This window comes from Periplaneta americana, chromosome 16 (assembly GCF_040183065.1).
Source record: "Periplaneta americana isolate PAMFEO1 chromosome 16, P.americana_PAMFEO1_priV1, whole genome shotgun sequence".
NCBI lineage: Eukaryota > Metazoa > Arthropoda > Insecta > Blattodea > Blattidae > Periplaneta > Periplaneta americana.
The window spans coordinates 178,517,568-178,545,438 of record NC_091132.1 but is presented as its reverse complement, the minus strand read 5'-3'; the positions used below and the strand labels follow the sequence as shown (position 1 = coordinate 178,545,438).

General features: G+C 35.4%; 1 protein-coding gene across 1 annotated transcript; it reads right to left on the bottom strand.

Annotated features, from left to right (window-relative positions):
- Positions 1-285: 285 nt before the first annotated feature.
- Positions 286-27,541, bottom strand: LOC138692079 (zinc finger protein 83-like). Its single transcript, XM_069814996.1, has 5 exons — positions 27,467-27,541; positions 22,718-22,815; positions 18,516-18,653; positions 8,485-8,567; positions 286-2,940 (listed from the first exon to the last, which is right to left on the bottom strand). Exons 2-5 carry the CDS (start codon positions 22,808-22,810, stop codon positions 2,121-2,123), a joined length of 1,134 nt encoding a protein of 377 aa, XP_069671097.1. The 5' UTR covers positions 22,811-22,815; positions 27,467-27,541; the 3' UTR covers positions 286-2,120.
- Between the last annotated feature and the right edge of the window lie 330 nt (positions 27,542-27,871).

Sequence of the window (27,871 nt, the reverse complement as noted above, 5' to 3'; positions counted from 1 at the left end):
TAAGAATAAGAAAAACATACATATGCAGAGGAAAACATAATTTCCTCGTCGTCACCCTCTTCTGCGGAGTCTGGTTGTGTTGTTGACGGCTGTGATGTTGAGGTGGAAGGTGTGGGAACAGCTGATTGTGAATACACTGCACTTGATCCAGTCATTGACACTACACTTTCTGGCAAATTGTAAGAGCGGAAATTTTCACTCAAGCATTTAACCACATTTTTTTTTTTTCGTGAAAACTAACACATTTTCAATTTTACATATTAAAATACATTAAAACCAGCAAAAACTACAGTCTCATTTGCTTCACACGAACTGTCGACACAAAATTCCAGAACTCAATTGCTTCGGGTCGATTCGGAGTAGAAAATCTCTACGTTGCGAGGAAGAACCAAAAATTAGTTGGAGCTCACGACTCGTCACGTGACAATCAAAGTTTCCACCCTTTATGGATGTTGGAGCAGTAGCATTGAGAGACCTAACCCGTGAGAATCACTGAATCAGCTTCTTTAACTCCTGATCACTGATCACGAACATATGAGATCAGAGCTTTCACGTATGAATCATCAGACGACTCAGTCAAGCACCAATGCTTCTTCTAAAACTAATAAGTACATGACTTCGGTTGAATCTTTTAACTTAAAAAAAAGTGGAATAATATAAAAATCAGCTAATCGTATTTTACAAACTTTGTCCCCGAGACTGATTTAAAATTCCCTAAATTTAGCGACTTACCGCTAAGTATGTCAACACTGCATTGTGCGCATCTTATTATTGAAGTGCATCAAATTGGCCGTGGTTGCTAAATAGCGTTGATGCAAAACAGATTTCTTCCTCAAATAATAAATTACTCAACTAATTGGTGAGGAAGTTTATTTCTGCAACCGGGCCTTAATCTATCTTCTTATAGAAGCGCCTTTAGAGGGAAAATGCTATCACTGTCCACTACTTTTATATGTTTTCTCACCCGTAATCCAAAGTTTATGTTCTTCTTTGCGACAGAACTGCGAGAAACTCTCTCCACACACATCATATTTATATGATTTCTCCCCGGAATGTGTGAGTACGTGATTTCTGAGATGACACATCAGAGATAGTTCCGTAACCAGCAGAGATAGTAGTTGAATGATTCGTCGCCAGAATGCCGATGTTGGTGTCGTTTTAAGTATAGGGAATCACTCTCCATATACATCACATTGAAACAGTTTGTCACCAGAATGAAGATGTTCATGTCGTTTCACGTAAAGAGTGCTGGAAAAGTACTTTCCACAGACATTACACTGGTTTGCCGTCGGTATGTAGACGTTCATATCTATTTTTTGTTACACACATGAAAAAAAGTCTCTCCACAGACATTGCATTTGTAAGGTTTGACGGCAGTGTTCCGACGTTGATGAAGTTTTAAGAATCTTATGGCCAGTTTGTCCAAGTGATGTTTAATTTTGCTTAAGGAAAGTTAAGATAAACAAAACTTAACTATAACGTCTGTTAGCACTATTTTAACTACACAACAGCAGTTGGTAATGATTCTACACATGTAAGACAATTTTTGATTGGCTAAAATTAATTTTTAATTATAGAATGAGTCATGAAACTTGCATAAAATGACAACCTGTTATAGTAGGCCACGTTCCATAAACAAACAGTTGACAAATGAAAGTTGTAGGTGACGTGCTGAATAATAATTACAAAGTAAGGTTATATTTCCTCATTGCTATTATAGATACGAAATACGAAAGAAATAAAATGACACTGATGGATTTAAACAGTCCAAAGTATTTTTTAAATGTTATATTACTAGTCATATGCTAAACATTGCCTACAGACACAAAATATTAATTTCGCAACTATTGTTCGAACAGCTGTGCAGACATCGGCCATATTTAACTAACTGTTAAACGAGTTAACTGCCCGAAATCCTAGATTTAAAATTAACAATCTGTTAAACCAAACAGGTGTTAGAAACATACAATTTTATTAATTAACAAACTGTTTAGAGTTTAACAGTCACTAAATTTTCTAACAATACTTGGAAAAACCGGCCATTAGCGCTGAAAAAAACTTCTCACAACTATTGCACTTAAAAGGCACTTGTATCTTATAGCCGTTACCTTCCAATCCCCTCATTTGGAAGGTTTGTCGTCAGTGTGCCGCTCCTTATGGCTTCCTAGAGACCTTGGATGCGAGAAACTCTTACCACAAATGCCGCAAATGTATGGCTTCTCGCCAGTATGGATTCGTAAATGATATTTCAGGCTAGTTGGCCGATTAAAGCACTTTCCACAAACATCACATTTATATGGTTCCTCCCCTGTATGTATGATTACATGTGCCTTGAGGTGACAGTTACGACGAAATTGCTTGTCGCAGACATTGCATTTAAACGGTTTTTCGTCACTATGCCGGAGTTCGTGACGCTTCAAGTGTTTCGACTGAGAAAAGCTGTCACCACAAACACCGCATTGAAACGGTTTCACGGACAAGTGGACAAGCGCATGGCGTTTCAAGTAATCGGATGTGGAGAAAAACTTTTCACACACATTACACTTGAATAGTTTCTCGCCAGTATGCAGGTTTTCATGTTTTCTTTTCTCGCACAACCGAAAGAAACTTCTTCCACAGACATCGCATTTATATGGTTTTTCGCCAGTATGTTTCCGTACGTGAACCCTTAGAATAGATCCGCGTGAATATTCCTCACCACAAATATCACATTTGAATGGTTTTTCGCCAGTGTGTGCACGATAATGGTCCTTTAGATGGTGAGACCGCGGAAAACACTTTCCACAAACACCGCATTTGAATTTCTTCCTAGATCTACCAGCGGGAACAAGTTTTTCGAAGGAATTACAATTTTTTGGACCCTGATATATAGTCACGTGATCTTCATTTCCAATAATGTTGCACTTTGACGAGACAGTACTGTCGTGGGTATCTGGAAAACTGTTAGGATTCATTATTATCATTTACGACATGGAATATAGAAGCTTAAACAAAATCTGAAAGGAATAATGCAGGATTTATGGAGCAAAAGCAAATAGAAAGTTTTAATCTCTGACTATATTTTAAGAAAGATTTTGAAGTTTAAATCGGTACATTAAAATGCAAGATAGTACAAACACATTCATTTATGGGGAGGAAGAATTATAAACAACAAATGAGGGTTGACAATAGAGGTGGGAAAAAAATAACGTAACGGTTATTTTGGAACAGTTCCAAGCAAGGAACTGTTCCAAAACGTAACAGCACCTTGGAATAGTACGTTCCAAAATAATGCTTGTACGAAATAGTTGCTGTTACAAAATACTCGTTTCAGTTTGGAACTACATTATGACAACGCCTGTTCCACAGAACGGAATATGTTTGGCACTATTGAAAGCAAAGGCGCTAACTTTTAGAAAACACTGGGTGAGCTCAAACATTTGAAGTATAAGTTAAATACTCTTAAATGTCATAAGCAGGGAAAGGATTTATATGTAAATACATATTTACTTATAAAGCTAATATAATTTATATTTTGCATTATCTTTATGTTTCACAATGTGTAGGGTTGAAAAATCCTACTTTTATTTTCCATATTTTTCCATATTTTAGAGTTTAGTACATATTTTCGTTAATTTCCATATATTTTCCATATTTCATATAAAACAGTCCATATTATATTAGGTTTAACAATAAAACAAAACAAAATTCCATTAACTTTTAAAAATACATTTCAACAATAGAGATTTAAACACATGTTCAGTAATCCCTTTAACATCAGAGTTATTTGAAAATTAGCAGTCCTATCAACAATGGGAAAGTAAGTTACAAAACTGTATTAATTTAATTTAAAATTTTTAACAGACTTCAGTTGTGCAGCTCAACAGTTAAATGCCAGTCAGAGTACACATAGGTTCAGTTTTGTAAATCATAGTATAAAGACGGTAAATATGCCAAAAGTACGTCATTCAGTCAATTTAAAATCAAAACTAACAAGTTACATTTCAGAATTTAAAGAAGATGGTTTATCAACTGACAATAAAATATTATTTTGTAATTTGTGTCAGTGTGCAGTATCATCTACACAAAAGTTCCTGGTGCAACAACACATTACAACTAGTAAACATCAGGCCAACAAACAACTAAATTCCAAGCAGAGACAATTGTTTTTAACACAACCAACAACATCGAATGTAAGATCTGAGTTTAACATCGACCTGTGCCGTTCTCTCATCTCTGCTGATATTCCTCTCTACAAACTAAAGAATAAGGTCTTCAGGGAATTCCTTGAAAAATATACTCAACATACAATCCCGGATGAGTCAACATTTAGGAAGACGTATGCTCCATCCATCTACGATGAGACAATACAGAAGATAAGAGATGAAATTAAAGATAGTTCAATTTGGGTTTCCATTGATGAGACTCCCGACAAAGAAGGTAGACTTGTTGGTAATGTAGTTATCGGTTTGTTAAGTGAACAATATTCTGAACGAATTCTTTTACATTGTGATGTTCTAGAAAAGTGCAATAACAAAACTATAGTTAAACTGTTCAACGAAGCTATGGGTATCCTGTGGCCAAAGGGTATTATGTACGATAATGTGTTATTCTTTATTAGCGATGCTGCCCCTTATATGGTCAAAGCTGGACAAGCATTATCTGTTGTATATCCTAAATTGACTCATTTTACTTGTGTGGCGCATGCATTTCATCGTGTGGCAGAAGTGGTCAGAGACAATTTCCCTAAAGTAGATTTGTTGATTTCATCAGTGAAAAAAGTATTTCTCAAAGCTCCCAGTAGAGTTAACGTGTTGAAAGAAATGTACCCTGAAATTCCATTGCCACCAAAGCCAATTTTAACTAGATGGGGTACATGGCTAGAAGCAGTTGAATATTATGCCGAACATATAGACTCTATTAACAATGTTCTCCTTGCATTGGACTCTGAAGATGCAGTCTCAATTGATACTGCGAAAACAGTTACCTGTGACATAAGTGTGAAGAATGACTTAGCTCACATTCAGCATACATTTTCATGCATCATAAAAACGCTCAAAAGTCTCCAAAATAGGCACCTTTCACTATCTGAAAGTTTTGAAATTATAAATAGTACTGTGGAACAACTGAATCGTGGTAGAGGTAAAGTTGCAGATGCAGTAAGAGCTAAGGTGGACACTGTACTTTCAAAAAACCCTGGATATGAAGAACTACAAAAGGTTGTTGCTGTGATGAGTGGTGAATCAACAGTGAAGATTAACTTGGACTTATCCCCAGCAGACATTGTGAAATTGAATTATGTACCAGTTACTTCTTGTGACGTCGAACGCTCTTTTAGTCAGTATAAATCTATCCTCAGAGACAATAGAAGAAGATTCACTTTTCAGCACTTGAAAGAAATGTTTGTAACCTATTGTTATGGTAACAGACAATAAAAATTGTGTTTTGTTGAAACTACATTGGAAGATAAGGTACGTCCATTATATTTTTTGTTTAGTTTGATTAAAATGTACCAATATTTAACGTACATAGTCATTTTTTTATAATTTTAAGTCCATATTTAATTCCATATTTTGGTAAAAATCCATATTTAATTCCATATTTTGGTAAAAATAACTACATATATATTTACATATTTCATATATTTTTAGTCCATATAAATCCGTTCCCTGGTCATAAGTATAATGATAACACTATAAATTATTGAGTGGGCTCGGATCCCACGAGCCCATATAAGTTGGCGCCACTGTTTGAAAGCAGAATTGGGAATGTTTTCGTCGCACTGAAAGAAATGTTAGAATCAAAATGGAAATATAAATAGTAAAGATATGAAGAGCCTCTTTAAAAAATCTACACATTATCTTAAAACTGAGTAGGCACTATAGTATTCTATCAAACAATTATTATTAACAATGCCTGTATTAGAGTATAGTAACTACATTGTGAATTTTATCAAGGGAGATATAGTTTATATTTTATAGTTATATATAGTTTATGTTTTATTTACAAATATTTTACAGTTTTAGTTTCATTACCAATTCTTGAAATTAAACTAAATTCTGTTGAAACATGATTATTGTCGAAGTTTATTATTTACAAAAATGCGACGGTAAATTTTTACATTTCGTTACAGTGAGATTATTACTCTTCATGGTGGTATTAATATGAATTTTAACAATGCCGAAATTATTATAGTTTTTATTTAGTAATTTTTGGAGAAATTGAACACTATTGTAAACTTGAGCTGAGAATAAGAGAAAGAATAGGTTAGGTTTTATTTACCATTGGGATCCACTTCGATTTCGTGACCAATAAAATTTACAAATAATTTAAAATTTCATTACATTTCCAGCTTCGAACCTGATCTACGAATACACTTTAGCATTAGAAAACACTTCTTCACGAATTCACATCTCGGCTCACTATGACATGATACTGCATCACGTGGCATTCAGGGAAGTATGTGATCATTTAGCGTCCTAAATACCACTGTTATATTACATACTAGTCGTATGTGCATGTTCCTAAATACTAGTTCCATCAGATACTAGTCAACCATGCGATTCCAAAATATCACTGTGCACCTTGTAGTTACACACAAGTTGTATACGGTACCATTATTTCGGAACTGTTATTTGGAACCTAGTATTTTCAAGGAACTGAAACAATTGGAACTGTTACGATAAAATAACTTTTCCCATCTCTAGTTGACACTAAATACAGGTTTGACATTTTGGTTTAAAATGTTTCATATTTTAGAAAAAATTAATCTACTTGAAACAGGCTACAATAATTATTGCAACTAATAATAACAGATTATTATCACCAATATTAAAATGTTAGACAACAATAATTTGACAGAAATAACGAGAAATGTTAAAACTTATAACAGGAATTAAGAACATAAATAGTGGAATAATTATTAATAAATATATACGAAGAAGAAATAGTAACTGAAGAATTTTTGCGTTTAAATACGTAGAAAGATAAAAGCAAAACTTGATGTATATTAAAAACAATATAAGGATAATATAAAAAGGAAATAGTCAAGATAATATAAGAAAGGAAGTGATATGAAAAAATTGTAGCGAAGAAAAGCTCACGGTGCGCATTTTGCCTGCTGCGTGCCCAGGCCATGAGCTGTGTGTGCGCTGAAAACATGCTCAAAATGTCAACAGACTGTGTCGGCCGCTCTAATCTAGCAGTAACGTTGCTGACGATTTATGATATGCATAGGTCTATCGATATGGTACTGATATTCATTTATATGTTCACGCATTCAGATGTTTGCTCCGGGAGCAGTTATCGAAAAGTGAAATTATAGTGTATCTTAAAAACTTTAGGTGGTACAAAGAAAAGAGATGCATTTTCGGATTCAGCGCACATCAAACCAGGGACACATTGCTTTGAGTCGGAGCAAAATTCTTGTTGTTCAGTGAATAGTTCGATAGTGCTGATAGTAATACTAGTAGCAGTTCTAGTACTACTGGTGGTGGTGGTGGTAGTAGTAGTAGTAGTAGTAGTAGTAGTAGTAGTAGTAGTAGTAGTAGTAGTAGTAGTAGTAGTAGTAGTAGTAGTAGTAGTAGTAGTAGTAGTAGTAGTTTGTGTTTGTAATTTGAAGTAGTTTGCATGATATGTATTATAAATTTCTGTATATCACAACTGGTTGAATTGTTTATGCCTTAAATTTAATTAACTTGTTTTGTATTATACATATAGCTCAACTTATGAATGATCGTTTGCGTTTGTAAATTTAATAATCTGATTGGCTATGTATTGTATACTTTTAGTAGAGCCCTCGATGTAGCTCAGTCGGCAGACTCACTGGGCTGCTGATCCGGAGCTGCGTTCGGGCTTGGGTTGGATCCCCCTTTGGTCTTTGGTTTCTTCCGAGGTTTCCCCCAGCCGTGGGACTGAAGCCGGATGGTCTATGGCGAGTCCTTGGCATCAACCCCTTTGATTTGATTACCCCCCTTTGATTTCATTACCAGATTGGGTTTTTCCGAGGTTTCCCCCACCAAAAGGCAAATGCCGGGTAATATTTTGGCGAATCCTCGGACCTCATCTCATCTCACTACATCTCGACAAAATGTAAAAAAAAAAAATAAATAAATAAATAAATAAAAAAAATGTAAAAAATTGCACAAAATTGTAAAAATTGTAGAAAATTACTAAATTGTAAAACTATAAAAATTTGTAAAAATTGTAATTGTAATATTGTAAAATGTTGACTTGTTCCACATCTTAAAGCTTCATTGCTCATGTAAGATCTATGGAATAAAATAAATGAATGAATGAATGAGTAGTAGTAGTAGTAGTAGTAGTAGTAGTAGTAGTAGTAGTAGTAATAGTAACAGGAGTGGTGATAGTGTCAAGAGTGAAATTTTAATATCAAAACATTTTTGAAGCAAGCTATATGTTGAATGAACTGTTCATTTCAACATTCAATTACACTGTATAAATAGAACAGAAAGTACGAACTGAAGAATAGATGACGACACTCACCTCTGAGTCGAAACCTCATTCCCTTCTGGCGCTCCTTCCAGCTCTGGCTTCTGCTTTATTGTGTTCAAGTCATAAAACTCCGGCTGAAAATGGAGAGCAAACAACATAACTAGGAATGAAGGGTATCAGATGAGTAGCCATGTATGATACATTACCTTCAAAGCTAAACCCCATAGAATGTGATGATGTTAATTTTTAATATTAATTAAAGTATGGGAACACACTGGATGCGTTTTCGTAAACAACACGATCGCTTTAGATGTTTGATTGACTTTGAGCGTCTTTTGCTCCATCAATAGTTAATTTCTGAAGAACAGTAACAATAACTGACATGGACTATACAAATTCGAACATTGCAGAAAAGTTTTCACTTCATAGCTTTGGGAACTACATTATTACTTACTCACAAATACGTATAGAGAACCAGATGGTTCATTTCCGACCTCGCATAAGCCCGCCATCGGTCCCTATTCCGAGAAAGATTAATGTAGTCATTACCAACATATCCCACCACCCTCAAAACTATTTTAATATTATCCTCCCGTCTAAGTCTCAGCCTCCTCAAAGTACTTTTTCCCTCAGATTTCCCAACTAACACTATACACGTTTCTGGATTCACCCATACATGTACGTATATTTATTTATTTTTTAAATTTTATTGCGTCATTTTACGACATCTAGGTTATTTAGCGTCTGAATGAAGTGAAGATGATAATATGCTGGTGAAACGAGTCTGGCGTCCAGCACCGAAAGTTACCCAGCATTTGATCGTTTGTACGTGTATGTATTACATTATATGCACAATATGTATTACTGTGATTAAAATATTATATTCCGAAGTTGACTGAAATTTCATAGTGAAAAGTACACTTAAAAAAAATCCAGATACATAGACACATTATTACAAAATGTTTCAAGTACAGTAAAAGGGATTTAATATATTCGGAAATGATACAATGATCAACATTATATTAGAAAAGATAACATTCATTCTAAACCCTTAAGCATAGGCGTTACAACAATAATCAAAAAGAATTTTAATAATGAGGTTTGGTTTCTGTCTTACATTAAGTATTGAAACTGAACCTTTGTGTTGTACTATAGTCGGGACGCTGTTATTCCAGGCGCGACTCCTCCTCTTTGCTTACGTCTTAGGAAGTCTAGGCTCAATAAAGTCTAGGTAGGTAGTATCGCCATTTTTGTTCTTTTGTTGCCGAGCTACCAGACGAGGGATCTATCTGCCACACCGTTAAACATTATCATGTCGTAGCTCCTATGATAATAAATGAAACTCACTGTAATTCAACAAATAATTGAGCGACAAATAACGTCCTCGTGTGCTCTCTGCGAACGCCAACGAAAGAGCCAAAATGGCGGGCGATTATATTAATTATTTATCGAGCCTTAGGAAATGCATGACGTCTTCATCAGCGAATTACAAGATGCACACGTTTAAATGTAGCCTAACTGCAACGTGATTGGCTGCCGGAAATTAGAGCAACGGGACTATAGTAGACTATATTGTAAAACTCTTCTGTAAATATTTCAAGTAAACAGTGACTATAATTAAGATTTTATAGTACAATTAATATATTCCTATTTTACAAGTTCCATATTCTAACTGTGAAGCGATGTACAGATACCATGGAATGTAAAGAAAAACAATACAATAATGCTACACTGTTTATTCCCATTTCCTTTTTCTACATTTATTCCCTTTTCTTTTCTTTTATTTTGACTTATTCTGATTTATTTCTGCTTTATTCCCTCTTCTGTTACTAGAGGTCAGTCGGGTGTGACTTTTTCTTTCGTTTCCTATTGATATTACCCTATTACGAGGCTAACTATTTAGGCGCCTCTGTTTTTTCATTCATTCATTGGTTTAAATTCTTAATGTATTAATCGTTCTGGAATTTTCATTTACTTTTTTTTGGTGCTGTCCTGTTCTGATGCGAGCGGAGTTGTGTGAGGGATACACCGAGACAGGGCATTCTCTCCATCCGCATCTGGCGGAACATAGGGTCGAATTCATAGTCGTCACTTATAAAATGAGGAAACACTTAAGTAATGAGCATTTCCTTAGCACTTATTTTAGTTCGTATTGCAGAGACACTACTCTTTCATATGCATTGAATATTCCCTTAACCAGTGGCATAGCCTGGTTTTCAGACTGGGGTATGTAACCCAGTTAATATAGTTTGAAAATGGAATTTCTCATATCTGTATCCAGCATAGCGTATATACCGAATACAATTGTATCATGTAGTATAAACACTGCATATATCTTCCTTGCTAATACAAATTTACAAGTATATTACGTACCTAGTAAAACATCGACAAATAATAGACACACTGAAAAGTGTTTAATAAACTTAGTTTAGGACTATGCAGTAAAAATAAAATTAATAAACTCACGTTTACAATCTTTGGAGTTATTTTCACTTGGTTATATAATGACGCTGTATCAACTACAAGGTTATTTAGCGTTGATGAAGTTGGTGATAGTGAAATTATATTTGGCGAGATGAGGCCGAGGATTCGCCGTAGATTACCTGACATTTACCTTACGGTTGGGGAAAACCTCGGAAAAATCCCAACCAGGTAATCAGCGCAAGCGGGAATCGAAAACACGCCCGATTGCAACTCTGGATCGGGAAGCAAGCACCTTAGCCAACCGAGTTAAGCCGGTGGCTCTCCTTGGAGTTTCCCCGAACATTTTTAGTCGTTTTTTCAAATATTATATGGTTACAAAAATAGTTATGTTTCTTGGCTGCCTTATAAATATTATTTAAATCTTCATAGCCATTGGTATTTCAAACGGACTTTTCATTAGAAAAGAGAAAAGAGAAGACAAGACCAGTAGAACAGTTTGTTTAAAGTCTTACAACCTTACAGCCACGACTCACTTTCATAAATCTTTATATTAAAATGTCTTACACACTTTTTTATGTTCGTAGTGATATTCAGTACTAGTTTTTAAGGGTCTACTTTAATTACGTCCTCTTTTTCACAGAACGTTAAAGTCCTTACCTTCAATTTGTCGATTATACAACAATTTGTTTCCATATTTGATACACTGCGACAATGAACACGAAACAATTTCCCTTTCACTCACTGCGTGACCTCTTGGATGTATATTGTCAGCGTACATATCTTGGGCCCATAAGCGCGTGACACAGAGATCTTAACCTAAATAATTTATTTCAACACTAAACAATTAAGCTTTCAAAACAATCTCCAGTGTCCACAAATGAAAAGAGTACACATTTTGGAACAAATAACTCACTCATTATTCTTTATAAGTCACTGGAAATAATATTATAACCAGGGAAAGGATTTATATGTAAATACATATTTACTTATAAAGCTAATATAATTTATATTTTGCATTATCTTTATGTTTCACAATGTGTAGGGTTGAAAAATCCTACTTTTATTTTCCATATTTTTCCATATTTTAGAGTTTAGTACATATTTTCGTTAATTTCCATATATTTTCCATATTTCATATAAAACAGTCCATATTATATTAGGTTTAACAATAAAACAAAACAAAATTCCATTAACTTTTAAAAATACATTTCAACAATAGAGATTTAAACACATGTTCAGTAATCCCTTTAACATCAGAGTTATTTGAAAATTAGCAGTCCTATCAACAATGGGAAAGTAAGTTACAAAACTGTATTAATTTAATTTAAAATTTTTAACAGACTTCAGTTGTGCAGCTCAACAGTTAAATGCCAGTCAGAGTACACATAGGTTCAGTTTTGTAAATCATACTATAAAGACGGTAAATATGCCAAAAGTACGTCATTCAGTCAATTTAAAATCAAAACTAACAAGTTACATTTCAGAATTTAAAGAAGATGGTTTATCAACTGACAATAAAATATTATTTTGTAATTTGTGTCAGTGTGCAGTATCATCTACACAAAAGTTCCTGGTGCAACAACACATTACAACTAGTAAACATCAGGCCAACAAACAACTAAATTCCAAGCAGAGACAATTGTTTTTAACACAACCAACAACATCGAATGTAAGATCTGAGTTTAACATCGACCTGTGCCGTTCTCTCATCTCTGCTGATATTCCTCTCTACAAACTAAAGAATAAGGTCTTCAGGGAATTCCTTGAAAAATATACTCAACATACAATCCCGGATGAGTCAACACTTAGGAAGACGTATGCTCCATCCATCTACGATGAGACAATACAGAAGATAAGAGATGAAATTAAAGATAGTTCAATTTGGGTTTCCATTGATGAGACTCCCGACAAAGAAGGTAGACTTGTTGGTAATGTAGTTATCGGTTTGTTAAGTGAACAATATTCTGAACGAATTCTTTTACATTGTGATGTTCTAGAAAAGTGCAATAACAAAACTATAGTTAAACTGTTCAACGAAGCTATGGGTATCCTGTGGCCAAAGGGTATTATGTACGATAATGTGTTATTCTTTATTAGCGATGCTGCCCCTTATATGGTCAAAGCTGGACAAGCATTATCTGTTGTATATCCTAAATTGACTCATTTTACTTGTGTGGCGCATGCATTTCATCGTGTGGCAGAAGTGGTCAGAGACAATTTCCCTAAAGTAGATTTGTTGATTTCATCAGTGAAAAAAGTATTTCTCAAAGCTCCCAGTAGAGTTAACGTGTTGAAAGAAATGTACCCTGAAATTCCATTGCCACCAAAGCCAATTTTAACTAGATGGGGTACATGGCTAGAAGCAGTTGAATATTATGCCGAACATATAGACTCTATTAACAATGTTCTCCTTGCATTGGACTCTGAAGATGCAGTCTCAATTGATACTGCGAAAACAGTTACCTGTGACATAAGTGTGAAGAATGACTTAGCTCACATTCAGCATACATTTTCATGCATCATAAAAACGCTCAAAAGTCTCCAAAATAGGCACCTTTCACTATCTGAAAGTTTTGAAATTATAAATAGTACTGTGGAACAACTGAATCGTGGTAGAGGTAAAGTTGCAGATGCAGTAAGAGCTAAGGTGGACACTGTACTTTCAAAAAACCCTGGATATGAAGAACTACAAAAGGTTGTTGCTGTGATGAGTGGTGAATCAACAGTGAAGATTAACTTGGACTTATCCCCAGCAGACATTGTGAAATTGAATTATGTACCAGTTACTTCTTGTGACGTCGAACGCTCTTTTAGTCAGTATAAATCTATCCTCAGAGACAATAGAAGAAGATTCACTTTTCAGCACTTGAAAGAAATGTTTGTAACCTATTGTTATGGTAACAGACAATAAAAATTGTGTTTTGTTGAAACTACATTGGAAGATAAGGTACGTCCATTATATTTTTTGTTTAGTTTGATTAAAATGTACCAATATTTAACGTACATAGTCATTTTTTTATAATTTTAAGTCCATATTTAATTCCATATTTTGGTAAAAATCCATATTTAATTCCATATTTTGGTAAAAATAACTACATATATATTTACATATTTCATATATTTTTAGTCCATATAAATCCGTTCCCTGATTATAACACAAGCATGCCTATACGACAATATGTATTACAACGCTGTACATACACAGGGTCACGAGCATGCTCACTGCACGAGTTTCCTCGGGCTGACGACAGATGTCGTTGAGACGGTTCGAAGTGTTTTTAAACATCAAGCGGGCCGTGCCCATAGAGTTACAGTATAATTCTTACTAATGGTCGCGCCTTCTGTTCAAGGTGATTAAAACATAGTGCGAATTCAAAATCAAACATTCTGGGAAAACTTGATCTGTCCGAAAACGATTATATGTTACAATATTATAATTCATAATTCACTAGAGTCACCTTGAAGGAAATTGCAGGGTATGTAACACATCTCCCACATCCATGGACGCTACGCCCCTGCCCTTAACATAGAAAGAAATATCGCAGCATGGCAAGACGTGAGCGCTTTCGTACATTCAATTGTTTTCCAGCGCCTTCAAATTGTTGTTGTTTTCTAATGCCAGGCATTTGATAATGAAGTCATTTGACCTCTTTTACTCAAATATTTTTCAAAGATATTATTATGACCAGCCACTGAAGCACAGATTTTCAGATGTTCCGAATCCATTTCTTGGTTTGAGTTGCACAGTGGGCAGTTAGGGGACTGATAGATTCCAATTCTATGCAGGTGTTTGGCCAAACAATCATGGCCTGTTGCCAATCTAAATGCAGCTACAGACGATTTTCGTGGTAAATCGGGAATTAACTGTGGACCTTCAAATTGTTAAATCGACATCATTATCGTACACAAATACAGATGTAAATATATAGAGCTAAACTTATACAAAATGTCGAGAAAGCATTTTAGAGAAGAAGAAAGAAGTGAGCTAAGAGAACTAGTTACGAAATATAGAGATATCACCAAAAGTAAAAAAATCTGACAATTGTTCCCTCCAAAAGAAGAAATTGACATGCAACAAAATTGCAGTTGAGTTTAATGCAAACTCCGAAAATATTCCTGTAAGTAAATCATTTTAATTTATTTTTCAGTTATTTTTATGCTAAAGAAAGTGGAAGTGATATAATTACGCAAATTTTAATAACTTATTCCTTGGGTAGAGTACAAACGAAAATGCAAATAACACTTTTTATGAACGTAAATACTTTTCGAAAAACTACAATTTAATCCCACCTAAATGATGCTGTAGCATAAAATCTCAAAGCAACCAGTACTTTCAGCAGTGTCGAAATCGGTAAGCCTCATGGTTGTATTGTGAATTGAAATGAGAGACACCAGAGTATTCACAACAGTGTTTTTGTCGAAACGGTATCTCCTCTTAAATTGTTGATCATTATACATCTCTAAAGGGTTTTCCATATCTCTGATATATCTTTTGCTTGCCGAAACACATTTTCATTTTCATTATAGGGCTCGATAAATTAATCAAAATCATAATGATCATCCAATGCATATATTAGACACTAAATAATATATTTAAACAAAAGAAATAAATAATATATATAAACTCTATAGCTGATTAGCTGTCAGCTGATTACAATGCATATGAGGAAACACGTGAGTAAGCTGACAGCTACAAGTGTTCACTTCAGTGGGATTTATGAATTGGAAATGATTATAAGCAACTGCTTAAGGGTTTCCTTACGATAAGTGTTGAATGAATTCGGCCCATAGTCAGTTTGGTGTTGTGAGAGGACTGTTGAGGACAATTGTCTTCCAATCCATCCATGTCAGGCACAAAGCACTTCATTGGCTTGTCGTTATTCCAAATAAACAAGAAGCAGGATTGGTTTGCGAGATATCTACGCCAGTATTCAAGGACTGTGCTTGTTTCATTGACCACGGCTACTCTATATTTTATTTGTTATTAGCCTGCTGGCACTGCTTATGAGATTTTTTAGAAATAATTAGGATTATTTCTTTTGTTATTAGGTTTCCACTTTCCTCCCACCTACAGGAGATTGGAAGAATTTTAGAAAGTTTTTTATTAGTTCTATTATAAAGGCTAAATGGGATTTTCCGGTCTCTGATCAGATCAAAGAACCTGATGGAACTGATATTTAACCCTTGCGATGAATTTTGGAGAAGTCCAGAGAGCCTAATTAGTCAAATCCACTCTCCTCACCTCCATGCTGGGGAACCTTGGGATCTTTTCAAGATGCCAAATAGAGAGTAGTGTGCGGAAAGCAATAGGAAGCTACCGCATTTATCCTTTCCAAGAAAAAGTGCAAACATGGCATGATGAGTCCATCAACGGTAAAAGATTCCAGACGTAAACCGTCAGGAAAAAGAACTAAGGAAGAGACTAGTGAAGTGCTTTGTACGGAGTGTGGCATTGTATGGGGCAGAAACATAGACATTACGACGAAGTGAAGAGAAACGAATAGAAGCATTTGAAATGTGGATATGAAGAATGGAAAGTGTGAAGTGGACAGACAGAATAAGAAATGAAGCTGTGTTGGAAAGAGTGGGTGAAGAAAGAAAGATGCTGAAATTGATCAGAGCCACCGGCATGGCTCAGTCGGTTAAGGCGCTTGCCTGCTGGTCTGAAGTTGCGCTCGGGCGCGGGTTCGATCCATGCTTGGGATGATTACCTGGTTGGGTTTTCTCCGAGGTTTTCCCCACCCGTAAAGTGAAAGCCAGGTAATCTATGGTGAATCCTCGGCCTCATCTCGTCAAATACGATCGCGCTATCACGTATCTCGTCGACGCTAAACAACTTCGTAGTTGATACTTACTTACTTACTGGCTTTTAAGGAACCCGGAGGTTCATTGCCGCCTTCACATAAGCCCGCCATTGGTCCCTATGCTGAGCAAGATTAATCCAGTCTGTATCATCATATCCCACCTCCCTCAAAGCCATTTTAATATTATCTAATATATTATACACTTCAACAAACAAAATTTGATAACACAATCTCAAGGCAAAAAAATGGAACTCTCTGCATCATAATCCACAGTTGATTCCCGATTTACCACGAAAATCGTCCGTAGCTGCATTCAGACTGGCAACAGGCCATGACTGTTTGGCCAAACACCTGCATAGAATTGGAATATATCAGTCCCCTAACTGCCCATTGTGCAACTCAAACCAAGAAATGGATTCAGTACACCTCAAAATCTGTGCTTCAGTAGCTGGCCATGATAATATTTTTGAAAAATATTGGAGTGCAAGAGGTCAAATGACTTTATTGTCAAACGCCTGGCATTAGAAAACAACATATTATCTTCCCATCTACGTCTCGGCCTCCCTAAAGGTCTTTTTCCCTCCGGCCTCCCAACGAACACACTATACGCATTTCTGTATTCGCCCATATGTGCTACATGCCCTGCCCATCTCAAATGTCTGGATTTAATGTTCCTAATTATGTCAGGTGAAGAATACAAGGCGTGCAGTTCTGTGTTGTGTAACTTTCTCCATTCTCCTGTAGCTGATACAGCGTCGTTAAATAATCAACTAAAAAAATTGATCAGGAAGAGGAAAAGGAATTGACTAGATCACTGGCTGAGAAGAAACTGCCTACAGAAGGATGCACTGGCAGGAATGGTGAACGGGAGAATAGTTCAGGTAGAAGACGACGTCATTAAGATTGTTGTAACAAAGAGGAAGGCAAAAGATAGGAAAGACTGGAGAAAGCTGAGTTTGGAGTGAAAGACCTGCCTTTGGGCAGAATACTAAATGAATAAATCCACATCCAGGAAGTAGGGCTGTATTTACACCCATACCTTCAACTCAATGCCATAACAAGAACCACAAACTCGGAAAATTAATAACTGGTTTGACGAAGAAGATGAGGAAGAGTGTATTCCATGTGATGAACATGATACCGACAATATTCATTTATCAAATAGTGACCACAATAATAAATCTGAACAAGAAATTATAAAAATTGGTGATGATGATGGGACTACGATGCTGAAGATGCTCCTGTATATATAGGTAAGGAAGGCACTGTCTGGCAGAAGAAAGAAAATCGTTGTGACAGTTGCCAAAGAAGTGAAGATCACAAAACAACAAACGTAACGAGAAATGATTATGTTCAATTATAATTGAGAGTATATTCAATTTTTTCTACAGCTAGGAAGTGAGAGAATATTCTGTAAATATTTAATATGTTCTTAATCTGAATCTAAAAACAAACATTTCAATCACATAAAATAAAAAGAAAGCACGGAACTAAGTGTTAAAAGTGATAAAATTCTAGAGGGGAGAAAAATAGCAGCTATTTTAACTCAACTACATGGTAATAATGTTGTAAGCGTAGTGCAATTAGAAAAACAATTCGTAACGAAGTTTCTGACTTCAAGAAGGAAGGCAAAAAATATGGCAAATGGAACTGGATCTGGAGATGTTTTTTACAAGGAAGACACAAAGAAATAATCAATCTTATAAACAGCCGACTCAGAAAGTTAGTAGCCCTCTCATGTTGCAAACAACACTGTGGTTACCAGTATGAAGATGGAGTCTGTTACGAGCATAATACAAGTTAAAACCCAGAGGAAGAAGAAGAAAGGCTAAACACCCCGTGTGTTTCACATACCTGATCTTCACATTTAACAACGGGAAAATTATTTGGAACAAGTATTTCTTCAAATTTGATCTCTGATGAGACAACACTGCTGTCGTCGTTGCATTCCGTCTTTATCTCAGTCGTGGACAGTTTCAACAAATTCAGTTCCTGGAAAACCAAATGACAACGTAATTAAATAACTTATACCAGTGATATGCCACTACTTGTAGCATATACGAAAATTTATGTAATAATGTTAAAATATAAACCATACCAGAGTGCTGCATTGGAGTTAAATCGCTCGCTTGAACTCTGTCGAGTGTCGCACCCTCGAGTGAGATACGATCGGTCGTGATACGCTCGTAATAAATAGAAGCACAGTACAAGGTCATCTCACCGACATGTCTTATCTTGTATGGAAGGCGACAGATAAGATACACATATGTTTTGCTCACACGGTAAAAATAAGGCTTTATTTTCTGCGTTTATGACAAACGTCTAATGGAACGTACCAAAACAGTAATATGAATAAATAAATAATATAGTATGAAAAACTTCGATATACAGTTATTATTGCTAATTAATAATTATTCAATATTTGATTTACCACATATATAATATGATAGGTCCATACAGAGTGTTCCACCTATATACTGCGACAATGTAGAAACGTTTTACAAAATATTATTGATATAGCAGTAGATTAATAACAATATTAGTACAGAGATAACGTCACAGAAAATATAATAAAACGAAAAATCAAGCTGCACAACTGTTACAGACGCAAAGATTGATACACTAATTATTAGAGTTCATTATTATTATTATTATTATTATTATTATTATTATTATTATTATTATTATTATTATTATTCCTAGAAAACTTGATACAGTTCTTGCATTATCCTGATTGTGTTCTCCGTTTATAATAATTACATTTACATCCAATAACATCTATCAGATGTGGTAAAAACAAAATCACTCCTGTGTGGAAAAAAAAAAACATTTACCTACAACATTTATATTACATTTTAAAGCAAGTTTTGTAGTTGTGCTATGGAGAGGTTAGTTAAACACTGGAAAGTTTTGAAATGATAAACATCTATGATGTTACTACACAGTTCATCACAGTAACAAGAACAAATGTCTAATGCTCGGCTTATATCGTTCGAGGATTTATCGCTCATAACAATTTTACCCATCATGCATGTGCACTACCTATCGGATTATGCTATGAACTACTTGGCGCTCGAGCGAAAACGTCTGATGCAGACCTCTGAAGCAGACGTTAATGGCAGCAAACTACGAGTGAAGAAAATGTATTGTTCTTGACATCTCTTTTCTGAATTTGCCTCTTTCTTGTCATTCCTATCTGATTAATCTCTCTCTGTCTCACATACACATAAACATGTGTATGCTTTGATAAAAATTCATTATTTGAAACGTAATAATGCAGAACTATCACCAAATTCAAACAATGTATCATGCTATGATAGTCAAAGACACTCAATAATAATATTACTGTGATGTACCGAAGTACATTTGGAGTTTCAGTTGCAGTTAAACCTGCGTTTGCATGTGGTGAAGAATCGGTACAATGGAGAAAAGCTCCATATGTACTTCCATAATCACTTTGTGGTTCAAGACGGCGCCATGTTACATCGGACCCTGGTCACCTGTAATTTTGTCTACTGTCACACATACTGTGAGATGGTACAGTAGCAGCAAAGAAAACCGGACCGAAGCTTGTAGCTGATTTCAGAGCCTTGTTCACTCCAGCGCAGGATAGACTGGTAACTAAGACTTTCGTGGTTCGAATCCTGCCTGGGAACGAAACTTTTTTTTTGTTCCTTATTCAAATTTATTCCCAATACTTTTCGATTGCTGGTAAAATTCATGTTCCGGGAATAATAAGTTAATTAAGTAGTAAAATATCGCTGCAATCGAAAAGTATTGAAATTCCTGTGTGATCGAGTTTCAAGTCATGAAACGATTCATAAATTAATTAATAAATTTCGGGAAACGGGAGGTGTTCAAGATAAGAAGCGAAAAAGGCGACATAGAGAAGAAAATTTTGATGACATTGAACAACGCCTGGCAAATTCCCTTAACAGATGCCATAATCGTGTGGAAAATGGAGGCAGGCAGTTTCAGCATCTCTTTGCGTGACATAGGTCAGTACTTAAATTTGAAAATGTATTAGAATTTATTAGACAATCAGTCTGGCATAACAAGTAACTGCTGAACCACAGACTGATGTATTGCCTGGCCTGAGGGAAGTGAAACGATATTAGATTAGATTAGATTAGATTAGATTTATTTATTTAACCTGGTAGAGATAAGGCCGTCAGGCCTTCTCTGCCCCTCTACCAGGGGATTACAACTATAACATGAACAATAAGATTACAATTAATATTAAATTTACAATTACAATTACAATAAAAATTAAAGTACGACAAGAATACCTGATTAATGAAAGCTAGACATTTTATCATAGAAGTTAAGAACAAAGAATATTTTTGTATTTACTAAATTACAAATTAAACCTACAATAACAAAATTCTATAGTGATGAAATTACCGGATATTGAGATATTTTGTGGTAGATTAAAAGAACTATTTACAAGAAACCATGTCTGAACGAGTCTCAATTACTGACCAAGTGCCTAGTAAGTTTGCGTTTGAATTGAATTTTATTTCGACAGTCCCTGATGCTAGCAGGTAACGAATTCCAGAGTCTTGGCAGGGCTATTGTGAAAGAGGATGAGTATGAGGAGGTGCGATGGGATGGTATTGTTAGTATTGTTTCATGGCGAGAGCGTGTGTTCAGATTGTGGTGGGAAGAAAGGTAAGTGAAGCGAGACGACAGGTACGAAGGAATAGAAGAGTTCAAGATTTCGAAGAGAAAGAGAAGTGAATGTAAATTTCTTTTCTTATCTAGTTTAAGCCAACCTATTGCTTCCAGGGATGGGGTAATATGATCATATTTACGAACATTGCTTACAAAACGTACACACAAATTATGAGCACGTTGAAGTTTCATTTTGTTGTCGCTGGAAAGGTCAGTCAGTAAAATGTCAGCATAGTCAAAATGGGGAAATACAAGGGTCTGCACAAGGGACTTTTTTAAGCAAGAGGGAAGATGAACATTTATCCTTTTTAGCACATGAATAATAGAATATACTTTTCTGCAGGTTTCTGTGATTTGCATGTCCCAGTTGAGATTATTATCCATGTGAATGCCAAGATTTTTTACGGAAGAACTGAAAGGGATATGCACTGTACTTACTTTAACGGGGGAAATGTCGAGGTGCTTTACAGCATCGGTTTGCCATTTGTGTCCTAATATGATTGCTTGTGTCTTTCCAGGATTGATATTAAGATGGAATTTCTTTGTCCATGTCACAATCGAGTCAATGTCTTTGTTCAATTTATCTATAGCGTCATTTATTCGATCTAAGCGGGAAGAGATGTAGCATTGAAGGTCGTCAGCATACAAGTGATAGTTACAATGCCTTACATGAGATGTAATATCACTGACATATATCGTGAACAACAATGGTCCGAGTACCGAACCCTGTGGTATACCTGATGTTATGTTAAACCAGGAAGAGCTTCGATTCCCGGATACAACACATTGTTGTCTTTCCCGTAAGTAGGATTCGAACCAACTCACAGCAGTCTCTGACAAATGCAGATTTCTCAATTTATGGGTGAGCAGGTCGAAATTTACAGAGTTGAAAGCTTTGCTAAGGTCAAGAAGATATTGAGCCACACAATCCCTGCTCCAGCTCTAGTCAGAAGATAATTGGATGATGCACTAGTATAAGTACAGTTTGCAATGGACGTGAGCTTCTGCACATCTTTCATCAGTTTGAAGCCATTGGTATATAATTATGTGTAGTTATGAAGTAGAAAAGCACTTAAAAATATATATTTATGTCATTCTTTAAAGTTAAAAACTGATGATTCTGGAAAAGGGATTCAGTAGGAGTGCTCTTTTACGCATGCATAAAGTTTTCCACCCCAGCCTTTCATACTCCTTTTCTCTGGCACACAAACGAGTTTGCAACAGATATCTATAACTTTGGACATGATGGCAAATACAACGAAAAAAAAAAACCATGATATGTTTTAGAAAGCTGAAAAATATAATTTGGGAACATCTTCGTCATAAGATGATATATTCCTACATCGCGTATATGAAACAACAATGACTTTCACTTTACCTACCTCTGATACAGGCTTCTTCTCTTCAACATCAGTGCTTTCACTTGTCTGTATAGCCAACGGGTCGACTTTGGGTTCCGCCTTGATCACATCCATCGCAACTGAAAAATGGAAGTTAATCTGAATGGTAACATTAAATTATTGCGGAACATGAGCCCCGAGGGAAAATTTATTAGCTTCATATTATGAATTAACTGTGTGCTATTGGTCAATGTAGAGTATCCAACCACCCACTGAACGGATATTTCACACTTTTATCACTGCCAATGCTGCGCTATAAACCAATTTTCGGCAATCTAATGTAAAAGACTGCCTACAAATATTTGGAAAGTTTCAGAGAAAATTCACAAATTCAATCTTCTAACACGTTTTTGAATTAAATAATTTGCTCGGAGACATCGTTAGATATAGACCACTCTTACACTAAACCTGGAGTAATTTAAGCTTATTAATCAAATATCATTCTACTTACTGTTTTTTATATGCTCACCTGTATGTAATTTCTATTTTATACATATTTCATTGTTATTTTCCATCAAAAGATCATTAAGAACGATGAATATTACTTAATATCTCCTATCTATCTTCGAATAGTGTTTATATGCCATGTTAATTTTCATTTGTTTTCATAAGTTAACAATGATGCACATTGGGAGCAACATATAAGAAATTATTTTCCTACACAATCCACGCTATATTCACGCTGTTTTCAAATGATTAATCGAAGATGTTTTGCTTATTGTTTATTACACGCGCATTAATTGTATGTAATTTCTATTGCATACGTTTTTTTTCTATCCCAAGATCATTAAGAATGGTGAATATTATTCATGCTTGTTTCATGTATTTCTTATAATAATGTTATGTGGCATGTTAGTTTTTATTTTTCGTTATTTACGTAACAGTGATGCCCTCAAAAAATAAAAAATAATAATGATAAATTTCGTACTCACTCCATATCCTATACTCACATTTGTTTTTCAGTGATTTATTAAAGTATGTACCGGTATTTAAAAGACTAATTTAGAAACAGGTTACATAAATCATCCTTGTGTCAAAAGAGAATGCTCTCTGGACCAAATTGTCATATTTTGCAGTGGTCGTCAGTACTCGCTGAATTGGATAATAATATAATATAATTATGTTGTACGTAGCAAGATATATTATTCAATTGATAGGATATTTTATGAGGTTGTCGTGACTGAGACATCTATTGTCAATTGCTTTTATTTGTCAGTAGGCCTTGACTGACACAAGTAGAAAGTTATACTAAATATGTTTAGGATTAGTGTAAAACTGGCCTATGTCTCGTATAGTGGTGGGGACATAAATAACATTCACCGTGCTATTTTTACAGGACACGAAGTTACAATAAAGAAATTTTCTGTTTACTTCATTATTATTTGCTGTGCCTCACTAAATTCCTGAGCTTATTGAATTAATGTAAGTTTCGCGTTCTTCATACTACATGATTCGTCTGTTTAATGTTGCTACAGAGGGTCATACAGAAAGTCACGAGCAACACATTGCTATAATTTCAATTTCAACAACGTAACAAAAACGATTATATGATCATAGTCTACAGACTTTTTACTATGTACTCACATATTGTGACGTCATTAACTTTTATCATGTGACCACAGGCAATGTTTGCAAAATGGCCGACAACGATCGTTCTTTTCCACAGCGTGCTGTCATTAAATTCCTTGTTAAAGAAGAAAAGCCTGCTGCTGAAATTCACCTCAGACTTCAGTGTACATACGGAGATGTGTGCATGGGCGCCAGCAGTGTTGGGAGATGAGTGAAACATTTCGAATATCGGAACACGAGCATCCAAGATGAGCCTCGTAGCGGTCCCCTCGAACTGCCTCCACGGAACGCAAAAGTTGATGAGTTCTGGAACGCATTTTGGTTGAATTTCTTTAACCTGAATAGACTATTACATTCAGACAGTTTTGAAGCTTCTTCGTGTATCGCGCGAGTACGCCCTGGGAACGTTATTCTGCAACACGTGGCCTCACACTGATCGTGTCACCCTGGAGAAAATGAGAACATTAGAGTGGGAAAGTCTTCCGAAATGTCCCTAACGTCCCGAGTTGGCACATTCCGAATACCAAATTTTTCGGTTCTGTAAAGGAGCAGCTGCGAGGTCAACGCTACGAGACGCTGGAAGACATCCGGAAAGCAGTGCGTCAGTGTTTTCGGGAAGATGAAACGGACTTTTACAGCAAGGGAATTTTCAAACTTACAGAAAAACGGGAAAAATGTGTGCAAAGAAATGGACACTAAGTTGAAAAGTGACAGAAAATTCTATAGATTAAGATGATGTACCTGGTTTGTCTAAAAAATAATATTTATAACAATGAGTTGCTCATGACTTTCAGTACCGATATGACTCTCGTACCTACATTCCCTTACTTCACAGAAACCACAACGTCTGCACTTCCATTACCAAACACCTCTCATTTCACGCGTAATTTACATTTCCGAACAATTTCCATTGGTTGAATTATTTCCTTCAATCTCTCCAAGATATCCCTTACAAATTCAACAATTTTCACTTCCAAAATCACTGGAACTACCTCAACGCTCGTTTGTCATTTACTTTGCCTCTATCTGGGGCCTGTTTGTCAAAACTCACGGACTAGTAATACTAGTCTGTGCAGTAGTAATATTACTTTATTTTACAAGTCTGTGTTTCTAGAAACTACAAGGGTAAAGTAGTTTTTTTTTATTTTAGGTTATTTTACGACGCTTTATCAACATCTTAGGTTATTTAGCGTCTGAATGAGATGAAGGTGATAATGCCGGTGAAAATGAGTCCGGGGTCCAGCACCGAAAGTTACCCAGCATTTGCTCATATTGGGTTGAGGGAAAACCCCGGAAAAAACCTCAACCAGGTAACTTGCCCCGACCGGGAATCGAACCCGGGCCACCTGGTTTCGCAGCCAGACGCGCTGACCGTTACTCCACAGGTGCGGACGGGGGTAAAGTAGTAGTTACCAGTTCACAGACTAATAATATTGGTCGATTTCACCAGTTCCTAAGAGATTCTGTTTCTCAAAATGCTAATCTAGTTGATTATACTAGTATTCCACAGGAATATTGCTACAAGACTCTAAAGACTGGTGATTTCTATATTATCAGTTACCAGTGACAACCTCTCTCAGATAATCAAAACAAAATATTGTAGTTATTTTTTTAATATATGTGGTTTAGTGATTCTGATTGAAGTAGTAAAGAAGTTGTTGTGAGAAGAGCTAAAACTATATCGAGAAGGAACAATTATTATTCCTTTACGGGAGCATTGTTTAAATATAATGAACGGTTTAAATAAAGTGCTGAAAAGCTTGGCGAGTTGTTAAATATAGTGGGACCTGCCATAACAAGACAAACACATAGAAGTCATGCATTATCAGCAAAGCTTCAAATACAAATTACTCTACAAATCGGGATGTTGATTATTTTCCAATGCCATCTGGTTTTTCTCCCCTGGACCAGCAACACATGCAGAATTTTTTTCCTAATAATCTGATACCAATTCATCAACTGCAGTAATTTTTTGCTGGCTTTCCTCCTCCACTGCCAGTTCTTCTGAAATTGTCAACTTTAGCCTACAAATTAAATACAAAACGACACTTATTTACGAATAGATCAAACGTAAAACTGAACAAAAAAAAAAAAAAAAAAAAACTAGCGAATTTTTCAAGTCATAAGAGGCATTCATGTCGCCAGTAGACCCACTAGCTACATAATGTGTTCATATTATGATACTGTGAACTTGAGTTGGTACTCGTCAAAGTTGCTTTCTTAATGTTGGGCCAGTAAGTTTCCCTAACGTATGCATAATCTTTGTTCTGAGGTATCAGTTCCATACACTCACATATTACAAATTTTTTTGTCCATTCGTTTACTTTATCATTTTTTGTTATTATGATTGAAAAAGCACCGAATGATATATCCTTTGATTCATTAATCATATTCAGTATAGTTAATTTGCTTTCAATTGATGGAATTTCAAGAAAAGAGAGAAGTAAGAACCAAAACACAAACAACTTAGCCTTCTAACCTCCCATAACAATACCTACCAATGGCTATAAACAAATGAACTCAATCAGCTGACTAGTGAAAGAGATCATGTGACTAGTGAAAAATTGTCACAAGTTACTAGACTGGTAAAATAGTTTGAGAAACAGAATCTACTAGAGCTGCTGAAATATACTCTGGTAACTAGACTAGTAACTGGTGAACTACTACACTAGTATTTTTGAGAAACAGGCCCCAGATATCAAATGTCCCATTATGCAACATTATATTCCACCTGTGGCAAGCCTGCATACATATTGATACATATAAGGAATAGGACAAAAGTTGGCTAACATATGAATGAAGAGGGAATAATACGTTTATACAGAGTTCATAATGAAAAGGTACCGGTAAATAATAAATACGGGACCGTAGGTAAAATTTCTTTTACATTCCAATTTCCAAACAACTAGTAGGAATCAGAATGCAGACGTGTCTCTAGAACTGTCACTTCCACTTCAAATATAATTATACTTTTCTCACAGATGCTTTGCAAAATAAAAAACTATAGTAGAAATCACAAGCACACTTATCCGTATTATACTGCAAACAGGCATACAGAAGACGCACTAAATCTAAAAGGAAAAAAAAAAGAAAAAAAAAAGTGACTCGAGTGATAATTACACTGCCGGCAACAAGTGGCAATATTGACGAATGTGGACTTACCTCTAAGAATTATTAAAATGAAATTAAACTCCGGGCTTCACTTCCAAATTCACAATGTTAAGAACCAAATTTACAATGGGTGGAGAGCGTGCCGTATGATCAAGTCAGCCGTGAACGAAGCCGATACTTTGTTATCAAAGAAAAAAATATATTACAAACTTTTGTTTGTTACGTAACCAAAGGATATGGATTTGCAGCTTCGGAAGTCGTAGCGGTGATGATCGAAGTCCTCCCGAAATTTAAAAAAATTCATTTTTGGAACGTAAATTTGTATAAGTAATTGATTAATTAGCAGACTTAATCGTGTTAATTATGTAAGTTTTACACAAGATAGAACAAACATACATACTCAACAATGAAGACAACATAATATACTGGCACAGATACGTAGACGACATATTCATA